General features: G+C 39.0%; 1 protein-coding gene across 15 annotated transcripts in view; it reads left to right on the forward strand.

The window, feature by feature from the left end:
* LOC128699018 (uncharacterized) overlaps positions 1–13902 on the forward strand; it is a 657033-nt gene that overhangs the window by 620200 nt on the left and 22931 nt on the right. For 11 of the 15 annotated variants that reach the window (XM_070096843.1, XM_070096846.1, XM_070096847.1 and 8 more), the window contains 4 exons: positions 6598–6890; positions 8573–8772; positions 8893–9056; positions 10881–12892. In XM_070096843.1, the coding sequence (XP_069952944.1) occupies positions 6598–6890; positions 8573–8772; positions 8893–9056; positions 10881–12892 (2669 nt within the window). Of the gene's footprint in view, positions 1–6597; positions 6891–8572; positions 8773–8892; positions 9057–10880; positions 12893–13573; positions 13724–13902 lie in introns of those variants that run through there. The other 4 variants (XM_070096854.1, XM_070096855.1, XM_070096852.1 and 1 more) reach the window with 3 other exon arrangements.

The raw sequence follows: 13902 nt of genomic DNA on the forward strand, positions 1-13902 counted from the left end.
ATAGATAATGTGGTCATGGAGACAATTCAGATGTGTGGTAAAGTGTGATTCAATATGTTTTAATTTTTTAACACTGCTGTCTCCCACCTAGGCAGCGTGGCCTGAACAAGAAGAAACAAAGTTTTTCTTCTTTTCATATACACATACAGTGCTAATCACGGCATTATGCCGCCCCTTCTCCACACACGTACCAAAACACAAACACATACCATGAAAGAGTATAATATATACATTTGCACACTTACTGAGATTTGAGGGTATGGGGAGGTATATTATTCCATGCCTTGTGTAGAGCAGCCTCCAGCTGTGGAATGGAACTGATATCCTTTCCCAGTAAACTTTGTTTCACTGTTGACCAAAGGTTCTCAATAGAGTTTAGGTCTGGGAATTGCCTGGCCAGTCAATAAAGGACCTCACTTCACAGTCCTTAAGCCACTGAACTACAGATTTGGCATTATGACACGGTGCACCGTCCTGCATAAAAACTGTAGCCCTACACTTGTCAAATGCCTGGAGACCTGGAGTTTACCTGGAGAGAGTTCCGGGGATCAATGCCCCCGCAGCCTTGTCTGTGTCCAGGCCTCATAGTGGATCAGAGCCTGATCAACCAGGTTGTTACTGCTGGCTGCAGGCAATCCAACGTACGAGCCACAGCCCAGCTGGTCAGGTACCGACTTTAGGTGCTTGTCCAGTGCCAGCTTGAAGACTGCCAGGGGTCTATTAGTAATCCCCCTTATGTATGCTGGGAGGTAGTTGAACAGTCTCGGGCCCCTGACACTTGTTGTATTGTCTCTTAACGTGCTAGTGAAACCACTGCTTTTCATTTGGGGGATGTTGCATCATCTGCCGAGTCTTTTGCTTTCGTTGTGAGTGATTTTCGTGTGCAAGTCTGGTACTAGTCCCTCTAGGATTTTTCAGGTGTATATAATCATGTATCTCTCCTGCCTGCATTCCAGGGGGTACAGGTTCAGGAACTTCAATCACTCCCAGTAATTGAGGTGTTTTATCTTCGTTATGCGTGCCGTGAAGGTTCTCTGTACATTTTCTAGGTCAGCAATTTCACCTGCCTTGAAAGATGCTGTTAGTGTGCAGCAATATTCCAGCCTAGATAGAACAAGTGACCTGAAGAGTGTCTTCATGGGCTTGGCATCCCAAGTTTGAAGGGTCTCATTATCCATCCTGTCATTTTTCTAGCAGATGTGATTGATACAGTGTTATGGTCCTTGAAGGTGAGATCCTCCGACATGATCACTCCCAGGTCTTTGATGTTGGTTTTTCGCTCTATTTTGTGGCTGGGATTTGTTTTGTACTCTGAAGTTTTAATTTCCTCATGTTTACCATATCGGAGTAATTGAAATTTCTCATCGTTGAACTTCATATTGTTTTCTGCAGCCCATTGAAAGATTTGGTTGATGTCCGCCTGGAGCCTTGCAGTGTCTGCAATGGCAGACACTGTGATGCAGATTCGGGTGTCATCTGCAAAGGAAGACACGGTGCTGTGGCTGACATCCTTGTCTGTCAGATATGAGGATGAGAAACAAAATGGGAGCGAGTACTGTGCCTTTTGGAACAGATCTTTTCACTGTAGCCGCCTCAGACTTTACTCTGTTGACTACTACTCTTTGTGTTCTGTTTGTGAGGAAATTATAGATCCATCTACCAACTTTTCCTGCAATTCCTTTAGCACACATTTTGTGCGCTATTACGCCATGGTCACACTTGTCGAAGGCTTTTGCAAAGTCTGTATATATTACATCTGCATTCTTTTTGTCTTCTAGTGCATCTAGGACCTTGTCGTAGTGATCCAGTAGCTGAGACAGACAGGAGTGACCTGCTCTAAACCCATGTTGCCCTGGGTTGTGTAATTGATGGGTATCTAGATGGGTGGCAATCTTGCTTCTTAGGAGCCATTCAAAGATTTTTATGATATGGGATGTTAGTGCTATCAGTCTGTAGTTCTTTGCTATTGCTTTACTGCCCCCTTTGTGGAGTGGGGCTATGTCTGTTGTTTTTAGTAACTGTGGGACGACCCCCGTGTCCATGCTCCCTCTCCATAGGATGGTAAAAGCTCGTGATAGGGGCTTCTTGCAGTTCTTGATGAACACGGAGTTCCACGAGTCTGGCCCTGGGGCAGAGTGCATGGGCATGTCATTTATCGCCTGTTTGAAGTCATTTGGCTTCAGGATAACATCAGATAGGCTTGTTTACCAAATTCTGTGGCTCTCATAAAAATTAATTTTGATCTTCGACTCTGTCTGGTTAGCGGCTTGCTAAAAACTGAGTCATGTTGGGACTTGAGTAGCTCACTCATTTCCTTGCTGTTATCTGTGTAGGCCCCATCTTGTTTAAGTAGGGGCCCAATACTGGATGTTGTTCTCGACTTTGATTTGGCATAAGAAAAGAAATACTTTGGGTTTCTTTTGATTTCATTTATGGCTTTTAGTTCTTCCCACGATTCCTGACTCCTAATAGATTCCTTTAGCTTAAGTTTGATGTTTGCTATTTCTCTGACCAGTGTCTCCCTACGCATTTCAGATATATTGTCTTCTTTTAGCCGCTCTGTTATTCTTTTCCGTCGCCTGTAAATGGAGCGCCTGTCTTTCTATTTTACATCTACTCCTCCTTTTTCTTAAAGGAATAAGGCTTGAGCATACATCGAATGCCACCGAGTTAATCTGTTCTAGACATAAGTTGGGGTCTGTGTTGCTTAGTCTATCTTCCCAGCTTATATTGTTTAAGACTTGGTTTACTTGGTCCCACTTTGTTATTGTTATTGAAGTTGAATTAGGTGAAGGCTCCCTCGTGACTAATCTCATTTTGTCGGTCTGGGGCTCCGCGCATACATGTCTGAACCTCGAGTATGTTGTGATCTGAGTATATTGTTTTTGATGTGGTGACATTTCGTATCAGATCATCATTGTTAGTGAAGATGAGGTCTAGTGTATTCTCCAGTCTAGTAGGCTCTATTATTTGCTGGTTTAAGTTGAATTTTGTGCAGAGATTTAAAAGCTCGTGTGTGTGCGAGTTCTTGTCAGAGCTGCCTCAGGTAAATTGTCACACAATAGCTCCAGGTAATTATACTGGTTCATATACTGGTTTTTGGGAAGCACAATGAGTTCACCAACACTCTGAGCACTGAAAAACCCCCAAACCATGAGTGAGTCTGGATGTTTGGTGGTCCCACAGGTGTAGCGTGGGTCTAGTGGGTCACTACCTCTGGGTCGGTACACATGTCCCCCATGGTTACAGGTGATGGTGAAGGTTGCTTCATCACTCCAAAGTACTTGAGGATTCCAGTGAAGATGTTTCTTTGCATAATCCAGCCTACGTTTCTTCTCTGGCTTGGAGAGGATCAGTTTCTTAATCTGGCTGTGACTACTGTGGCCCAGTTCTGACACATGTCTGTTAACAGTTCTTAGACACCTGAGAGAAGATGTGGATTCTTTTCTTTCAATTCTCTAGCAGTTATCTTAGGTGTACTCTCTAACTGCTTCTCTAACACAGTTAAGGTACAAACAGATGTCTTCTTCGAGGGGCCAGGCTGAGGTTTGGCAGACGGTAACTCAACACTGCCACCAGCCTTGAAATGCTGCACCCAGTTCCTCACTGAACACTCACGCACACCAACATTCTCCACTGTTTCTTTCGTCTGGTGCCCAGCTTTGTGAAGCCCTATGATTTGAGCTATAGTTTCAAATGTTACTTTCTTTTACCCATAATCAAACATGTATAGCCCCAAAACCAAAGGGAACACCGGACAAAAGATGGGGTGGATGAGAGACAAAGGTGCAACACTTCCTCTTACCATGGCAACCACGTGAGCACTGAGGAGTCACTGTGGAGTGTGGTGGCAGGCCATGACATTGTGCTAATGGCTGCTACTGGGCATAATGCACTGATGAAAAAATATTTCCCTGTATGGTAGGCCTTTGATTTTCATCATGGCAATATGCTGGGGCGCTCACCCTGCATAATGCTGTGGCTAACACTGTAGTATTTTATGCAGGAAAAGGGGTTACTTGTCCCAAGTACGTATGTTTTGACTGTTTGAATTTAGGCTCTATTTGAATTTAACCCTTTGACTGTCGCGGCCGTATATATACGTCTTACGAGGTACCGTGTTTGACGTATATATACTCATAAATTCTAGCGGCTTCAAATCAAGCAGGAGAAAGCTGGTAGGCCCACATGTGAGAGAATGGGTCTGTGTGGTCAGTGTGCACCATTTAAAAAAAATCCTGGAGCACGCAGTGCATAATGAGAAAAAAAAAACTCCGATCGTTTTTTTAATTAAAATGCCGACTTTGTGGTCTATTTTTGTATAGTATTTATGATTGTATTCTCGTTTTCTTGGTCTTGTTTGATAGAATGGAAAATATATTATAGAAATAGAGGTGATTTTGATTGATTTTACTATAAAAATAACCTGGAAATGGAGCACAAAGTACGGGAAATGTTTGATTTTTGCCGATGTTCAAAAGTAAACAAATGATGTCATTGTCCAATAAATGTCCAAATAGCCATTCTAATATGTAGTCATGAATGGGTTGATGTAATTTTTACAGTTATTACAGTATTGCAGTAGTCTGCATAACAGTAAATCTTCTATTTTCTGTTTGAATAAAATTTCAAAATAAAAAGCAAGAGTAATATCAGAGGGGATGGAGATGTGACTGATGAACAAAGAAAATGTTATTTTAGAGCCAGGAATGTCTGCATTGTTCATTCTGGTCCTTATTTTGAAATTGTCATATATTTTAATTTTTGTGAAATTGGCCAAATTGCAAATTTCTGACCATGTTATTAGGTAGTTGAAATCGGTAAATGGGCAGTTTCTTGTACTCAATCAATAGAAAAAATGGAGTTCTGAAGAAATAGCTATGAGTTTGGTTGACTGGAATAATGGAATTAGCCGAAAATAGAGCTCAAAATGGACGAAATCGCCGATTTGTAAATATCGCCGAGGTCGCTAACTTTGTGAGAGCGTAATTCCATCAGTTTTCCATCAAATTTCGTTTTTTGGTGTTTTTACAATTGGGAAAAGATTCTCTATCATTTCATAAGAAAAAATAATTTTTTTTTTTTCGAAATTTTGCGACACCAGGAGACACCTCAGGATTGGGGGTTGCGACAGTCAAGGGGTTAAGCTGCTGGCCTTGATTATATAGATTGTGCACTCACCACGTCACTTTTGCAAGTCTCTACCCAGCCTTACCCCACCCCACCTGAATCGCCCTGAATCTCTTTCAGTCCTCCTTAAACCAAGCAAATTATGACATCCCACCTGGTTATCAGTTTTTAGTGAAATTGCTAAATATTAGGGAAATGGTTATAGTTAAAATTTTCAGTGTTATAGAGTAGTAAGTTTTATTGTGGTATTATATAAAAAAAATAAAAAATTTTATAACCATTTGTTTTGATATGAACATAATAAAATATTCAGAAGAAACAGTATAGCACAAAGCTTTCCAGTTTTTTTATTTTAAGTAATTTAATAACGTTTTAGGCTGCATAATAATTAAAACTACTGCATCATGGTTTGATGGCAGAGATGAGGGCAAAACGAGTAATAAAGCACAACAAGACTTTCAGAGTTTTATCCTCAAGAAGAACTTTATAAAGTTAAACCAAGAAACTAATTAAACGTTCGCTAAATAACTCCTTGAGCAGAAGTGTTTCCTCATACTGCTCATTAGTGAGCATGAAAATTAAAACCAACAAAATAACAAATAGTAACTTTAAAAGAACTTCAAGTATTGTTGACAATACTGGTACTGACCTTGTCTTTCAGTTGATTAGTTTGCCTGAAATACATTGCATACTAATGGCTTTCTTTTGTGTTTAAGTGTTTTATTACATGTAAACTGCATTATTTTTCTTCTACATAAAAATAAATTTGAATTTGAAGGTTGGTTTAAAGGTAATGTGAGTAAAAAGAGCAGGAGGGTTACTCATACAGTAGTGTCATAGTTGTAAGTGACAGTTTTCATGGTGTGGGTTACTTAAGGTGAATTATCTTAATACTGTATATGTTTTTAGCCATCACCTTTGTTCTTTAGATTCTTGGTGTATAGTGTAGAAATTAGTTATGCCTTCAATTTGAAAGGATGAACCATATGTCTTTAGTGCAGTATACCTTCCTTTAACAACTTTAAAAATATTTTGTTGATTATATTCTCTTAATTACTGTAATATAATCATTTATGCATCTCATCTGTAACATAGCTTGCTACTATTTTTTTAAAACTCGTGTACATATAAAATTAAGTTTTTGTGCATGTATTTCATCTTTTGTATACTGGCAATGTAAATTATTTTTAATTATATACATTTCTCTAAGTACTGTTTGCATTTAATAGGGGTCTCATTAAAAGTCTAACTTAGTTTTTCTTGCATGCAGTCTTTTTATATATCATGTCCTAAAATTTACTACCATAATATTTTCTGTGGTTACTTGGCTTTGTTGTCATTTATTGAAGAATCTTTTACTCTCTTAATTTAATGTGACATTTATATACATATAATCAAATTTTTGCTTTGTGTTAGCATTCTTACTCTCGTTATCATTCATTTGCTGAGTGTGGGTAATTTTTTCAGGAACGTACTCGCAGTGCTGACATAGCCACAGAGCTTCTCCGTAGTGATGTTGGTGATGAGTGCATTCCTGAGGGGCTTATTCGGGAAACCTCTCTCATTTCTCTTGCACCTTCACCCTCCAAACAGGACAAAAGAGTCACATTTGCCAAGCTTTTGGACAAAATGTCCAAAGAGATGAGTTCTTCTTCTTCAGACATGAGCTGCAATGAAGAAAAGTCACCCAGTAGAATATTTAATTTTGGTGGTGCACGACGGTCCCCAAGAAGATCTCCAAGAATACGACATACACAGAGGTACAAGTGCTTGTTGCCTGCCAATGATTATTCATGTCACATTCGAATTTTTATCATCCTGTGAGCCCTGGACACACTTTTGACTGTGTTAACATTTGTATAAATTTTGATTCCCATTTTTGAGTCCTAGCTATTTTGATATTCTTAGTTTTCTTGTTACTCCTAACTTCCCTATATACCCTCTCAATTCTTCATGAAAGTGCCTGGCTCATTGGTTAAATTTCAGATTCCCAGAATTACATATATCTGCAGTTAAGTATGTGACATAAACCGTCCTCTGTATTATTGGTATCTGTAGGTAAATAGGATTTCAATCCTTCATGACAGTTTCTTCCTAATACTGGAATATCAAGAATATAACTTGTAGTTATGCTGCATATCCCTTGTATAAGCTTTGACTATGTTTGAATGTTATTTCTTCTTGAGTATCCATCTCTTCTGTCAAGTTTGTGAGGTGGTGTTTACTGAAAGCACTGTTAGCTTCTAGCAGGTGGTCTTTACTGAAGCTTTGTCAGCTTCTAGCAGGTGGTTATTGCTGAAAGCTCTGACATCTTGCAAGTGCTGACACACTACTGAAAGCTCTGTCAGCTTCTTGCAAGCTCTGACTTTTATTGAGAGTTCTGATGGCTTCTTGTACACTCTGAGCCTTTATTTAGAGTGGCAGCATCTGAGGTCCTCATCAACAGACTTACTGAAGAGGCCTCAGCAGCTTAAATACATAGCCCTAATTATTCCTTGTTTTCTTTGTCTCCAGCTGGGTTTCTTTGTGTCCATTAGCAAGTGTTCATTACACTACTGACATTACACCTTAGTTTACACTTGATTTTTAACAGGCTAATATTGTATATGACATGAATTATAATTAACAGAAGGTTTTTAAATGATTAAAAAGAGATAAATGATATAATGTAAATGCTGTTTTTGATGAAAATGACAGCTAATAGGAATTGCATAAAATATTTAATATTTTACGTGGACTGGCTGTCTCTCACTGAGGTAGGGTGACTTCAGAAAAGTAAACATGCTCACCATCTTTCATTCATCAGCACTATATAATAACATTAATGTATAGTTAAAAAAAATGAAGGTTGCAAATAAATAGTAAAATAGTGAAAGTCAAAACGAATTAGGTTGGGTTACAGTTTTAAGAAACAAGTTACAGAACAAATATTTATTGAGATGACAGTTTGTGAGCAAGGTAACATATATGAGAGGATTCAGGCAAACTAGTTAGCTGTACTTGAGCCCTGGAGGTAAGAAGGGCAGTGCCTACACTCTGAAATAGGAGTGGGGATGTTGCAGTTGCAGGATAATCCAATTGTGATGTCAGGACATTTCTGAAGACTGAATGAATAATGGTGAATGTATCTCCTTTGGATCACCCTGCCTTGGTGGGAGACAGCTGTCAAGTTAAAACAAACAATATGTCTTACTCGTTTGACTTGACTTTTGGATCAAGATCTGTGTTTTATATCTGGACCACTGCTTGTTTAGCTGTAAACATTGCCATATTTTTTTAATCTTTTAAGTAGGTCATTGCTTTTGTGGTTCCAAACCATAGCTAAGTTTTTTTTTTTTTTTTGACACTTTCTTGAGTTTAGAATGGTGTATTACTTACATTCCTGTCATGAATGATCAACTTTGCTGTTAAGTTGAATTAAGTTAGATTTTTGTTCTTTTAGATACAGTGGATCTGGAAGTGAGGATGTGATGGAAACACCTGACGTCTCATCATCCGAGATGACGCCTGATCCCCCAAAGAGACTCCTCACAGTGAAGAGCTCATCGTCTCCCTCCTCCAAAACATCATCACCACAGAGTCGCACTAAAATGGTTAAAATATCCTCTGCTGATTCCTTATTAGCGATGATAAAAAATTTTGGTAAGTTAGCTTTAGTGTTGAGATATATTCTTCATGTGGGTTCATTTGAACCATTAGCTATTTATTGAAGTTTTGTATTTAGATATAATTAATCTATTGGCAATGTTTTGCAATGTTCAGGTGGATCTGGCCGTCCTTCCTCCAACCCATCTAGTCCTCATGGCTCTGAATTTGATGATTCTTCAACCCATGCATCACCCTCCACCACACCCACCACACCACAGAAAACACCACCACAGTGCAAGCAAGACACACTTACTGTTCCTGGGACATTGCAGGTGCAGGTAATAACACTTGCATGTTATTTCTTTTAAGGTATTGTAATCAGATTTTTCAAATTAGTTTTCCCCAAGTCATTTTACTGTAAATTTTCCTTTTTGTAGTTTTTCTGTCTGAACAGTATCTGAATGGGTGACCACACCAATGTGTGGTCTTTATTTTTTTAAATTGCTTAATACCTGTAAAACAAAAATCTTTGAAGTTTCTGGCATCCTCCATTAAATGAAATATTTTAAAAGAAAACATTTTTACAATTAAATATTTTGCTCGGCCACCCAAGTATATATTATCTCGCCAAATCAGTTTCAAAAATTCTTTGACGCTTCAAATGTCCATTATTTATTTATTTATCAAAAGGTCAAAAAAAAAAGGGTAAAATTTGCTGCAGTATAGTTCTACAGGTGCGCCAAATTTGTAAGGCTTCTAAGGTTTTTTCAGTGAATTGGCCATATTCCATCGAGGCAGGGTGGCCTAAAAAAGAAAACCTAAAGTTTTTCTTTAGTAATTTATACAGAAGGGGGTTACTAGCCCCTTGCTCCTGGCGTTTTAGTCACCTCCTATAACACACACAGCTTATGGAGGAAGAATTCTTTTTCACTTCCCAATGGAGATGAGAGGAAATAAAGAACAGGAACTAGTAAGAAAATAGAAGAAAACCCAGATGTGTGTGTAAATGTATATATGCATGTACAGGCATGTGTAGTGTCACCTAAGTGTAAGTAGAAGTAGCAACATATACCTGTTATCCTATGTGTTTGAGGCAGGAGAAAGACACCAGCAATCCTACCATCATGTTAAACAGTTACAGATTTTTGTTTCGCATTCACTTGGTAAGATGGTAGTACCTCCACAGGTGGTTGCAGACTACCAACTTACACATAGCCTCCTGTATATATGTACATAATGGATTGTGAATACAGAATGGGAGTTAAATGCGCTGAAAAGTGGTGCTGCAGTTTTCACTTCCTAATTACATAAAAACAATAATGATAATACACAAGGGTATGTACTAGCACACAGAGGTGTACAATGTGTATACTGTATATGTTTAGAATTAAAGTATTCTTGATTGTTAATGTACAGGTGATAAAAGATTATTTTGATTACTAACCCTGAGGATTAGCAACCCAGGATAATACAGTAAAGTTAATTAATGTAGCTTATTTCCAATAGGGCTGTTTGTTTAGCTCCTGTGCCAGAATGTGACCCAGTACAGTTTACTCACATTCAGATATTTATTAAATGCTAGGTAACAGGGACAGTAAGCATTAGAGTAGCCCATATGTCCTACCTCAGAGGAGTTTGACCCTAAATGCTCACTTGGGTGTGAGTAAAGCATGTTAACCACTGCTAGCTACTTGTTATTCACATACAGTCAATAGGCTTTAAACCTAAAAAAAAGACCTATGGTTATGATCATAACTCTGTATATGAACTTTGCTTTACTCGTTAAGATAGTTACTGCAATAGCTGTAAAGATTATTTTTTTTTTTTTTTTTTTTTTTTTTTTTTTTTGTAATTTTATTACAAATTTATTTATACACTAAAGTTTATGTATGAGTGAGGTGAAAGTGTTGAATGATGATGAAAGTATTTTTCTTTTTGGGTCATCCTGCCTCGGTGGGAGATGACCGATGTGTTAGAAAAAAAAAAATGTATAAATTATATGGGAGCAATGGGCTAGTAACCCCTTCTCCTGTATAAATTACTAAATGTAAAAAGAAGAAAAACTTTATAAAGTTCTCTTCTTTATTGGGTCACTCTGCCTTGGTGGGAAATGGCTAGTATACTAAAAAAGAAAGTATAAATTGTATATTTGTGTTTTACAGGTTCAGTCTGCAGGTGGGTCTACTCAAAATTCTGGGCCTGTCATCACCCTGGAAGTGCCCAATAATGATCAACATCGTTGTCTGTCGCCTATTACGGAGCTGCCCACACCAGTGCCTACACCTGTTCCTTCACCACTACCCACACCATGCAGGTACCGACCTAAGCCACGCACAAGTTCAGAATCTAATGACAACAAGGATAGTGAAGATACTGAATCAGAATTTTCTCTCTCTATATCTGTGGAGCGCAGTAGTTCTGACAGCTCTGGTCCGGATCACCGTATCTTTTTCACTTCCTTGAAGAGCTTGCACAGTCTTGCCAATGCTAGTGCAAGGTCAGAGACTCTCTCTCCCACTGGTGCCACTGTTACACCCTCTTCTTCTCTTTCATCCAGGACTCCTTCTCCGGTAACATCACCCAATATTTCACCTGCAACTTCACCTAAAGTTAAAACAAAGCCTCCGCCATTACACATTCCAAATGCCAATTTACTTCACTTCAGTCCTGAAAAGGGTGAAAGCTCTTCTGATGGTGCCTGTGGAGGTATTACCATACCTGTTCCTATGATCAAGGTGGAGGACACTGATAATGTGCAGTGGGACTCTGCACCACGAACACGCTCGCAGAGTGTTGATGTAGGAAGAATCTTGCAGGCTCCTATCATTACAATCTCCTCTGCTGACGATGATCCTCAGTCACCGCCACTGCCACAGCCTCTTATAATACCAACACTTAATGTTACATTAGCTTCACCCCCAGCATTGAGAAAGCAGTATCCACCTGTACCTACCATTAGCATTGAGGCACCTCAGCCCTCCAAACCTCCGGTTCCTCCTCCAAGGCGATATCCGCTACAACGAGAGAAAGCTGGATCGTTGGATCTACAGCCAACTCCTACCATAACAGTTACCAACATGCTCAGTGAAGTTGAGTCTGACACAGACTCTCCCACAAGTGGGTGCCGGAGAGATGGACCTTCTTCTTGCTACCTCAGTCCCTTTCTAGGGGTTGATCTAAGAGCATCTGAATCTAATCTTAGCTCATCAGGATATAGTTCTGCATACTCACCAGGACCTTCACGGTGCTCGTCTAATAATCCACTGTGTCCTGAGGAACCAACAACTCCCTCCGTGTCATCAATACCTTCCCGGCCCTTACAAATCCCCAGTCCTCCACCTGCTATAACTCCTCCAAATAGATCAAAACGCCGACCTCTGCTCAAATCGCCACCAACAGAAATCGCACCCATATCTACTCCCTCCCCGCTTCTCCAAACTGACTCTGAAACCACGGATGATCCTGCTGCTTCCCAACCAGAAGCTGATTCTGCTCTGGAGCTGGATACTAATGACGAGTGTAGTGATGGTGTAATGCAGAGAAATGAAGTGCAAAAGACTGGCTGTATGGATGAAGGAGAAGCACAGCGGCAGAGGCTGCTGCTCTCCACTAGCCATTCTTTTCCTAAAGAGTCGCCTCGCTTAACAAGATCTCCACCAGCTATTGTGGTCCATGGCTCGCTGCATAGTGAGTCATCTTTAGAAGACTGTCTAAATGAAAAACCTGCCAGATTAAGTCCAGTCAGTTCCCGTAGCGAATCTCCCATCAGTGACTCTCGTCTTAGTGTAGCAAGGATATATCCAGCTTTTTTTGGTGTCAGTGGAAAACCTGAGTTACCATACACTGACTCTGATGGTCTCTATGACTGCCCATCCTCAGAGGTTCTTCATTCAGATTCCCATGCTACAACTTCCCCACTCAAACGCCTCGGTCGGAAGCGACTAAAGCGATCTCCAGGAAAGGGGCTTAAGTCTTTGTTAGGCATAGGAAATGTTAGACCCACCGAGGGAATTACTGGAGGTGGGGTTACAGGGCAAAATGAAGGAGTCAAGAGTCGCCTTGAGCCACCTCACTGGGATCGATCACCACGTCGGCATTCGCCCAAGAGACGTGTTAGAGCACAAACCAGTGTTGATCTTCTGTCATCGTCTAATGACAGCATCACTTCACAAAGGTATGTTGACTTCAGACTAGCCTGTAATCATCCTCTGAAGCATGAAAGTAGTTTACATGATTCATAAGTTAATGCACAGTTATTTGTAATGCAACTACCGTACTCACAATGTATTGTTATCAGTGGATTATAACGAGTAGATAACACACAAAATTCAATTAAATTCTTAAATAAAGCGTGTATCATGTGTCAAGGGCCATTAATCAGCCAACAAAAGGCTTCAGCTTTGCATTCTATTTTATGCATGTTCATTTATTTTTTCTTATAGGCCTACAGTATTGTAATAAGCTTGAGTTCAGTGTTTTTAGTTTACACTTCATTTATTGACTTTATACACTGTTTTATAAAATATAATGGTAAGCAAGCAAGAATTATAACTAATGTCAAATCTCATCTGGATACTTTATTTTACAGTTCTCTTTATAAATAATAAAATTCACAGAATAATAGAATAGAATGGATTAGATGAAGAGGTAACAAATACTACAATCATTAGAATTGTAACAATATATAAATTAATTACTAACAAGAAACAACATGAGCATAGCTCTATTCTTATAGCTACATATAGGTAATTATTTTGTTATAATTGTGAGACTTAAGACACTTAAGTCTTTGTAATTCTTGATTGTTATTGCTTACTAAATACCTAAGTTTCTCCTCTATCCCTATGGTTCCCAGATTTTAGTTTTTAGAATTATATGAAGTCTTTGGTTACTTGAGCATGGCCTTATTTAATCCCTTCTCACCTTGTGACATCACTGCTCTCTGGACCAATCAGAACTCTTCGTGCAGCCACTTGAGCCTTCACTACCACAGCAAATATACTCTGTAAGTTTGTGTTGTCGTAGAAGTGTTAAATATATTCATGTAAGCATTTTTATTTTTTGTTTTTAGTGAAATGTTAAGATGCATTTTCTATAGCTACATTTTTGTCTGGTGTTTTTTTTTTTTTTTTTAATTCTAGAAAGTGTTATTAAGGTTCAGTAGTATAGCTATTGCAGTGTTTA

The sequence above is a fragment of the Cherax quadricarinatus genome, chromosome 55 (genome assembly GCF_038502225.1).
Source record: "Cherax quadricarinatus isolate ZL_2023a chromosome 55, ASM3850222v1, whole genome shotgun sequence".
Lineage (NCBI taxonomy): Eukaryota > Metazoa > Arthropoda > Malacostraca > Decapoda > Parastacidae > Cherax > Cherax quadricarinatus.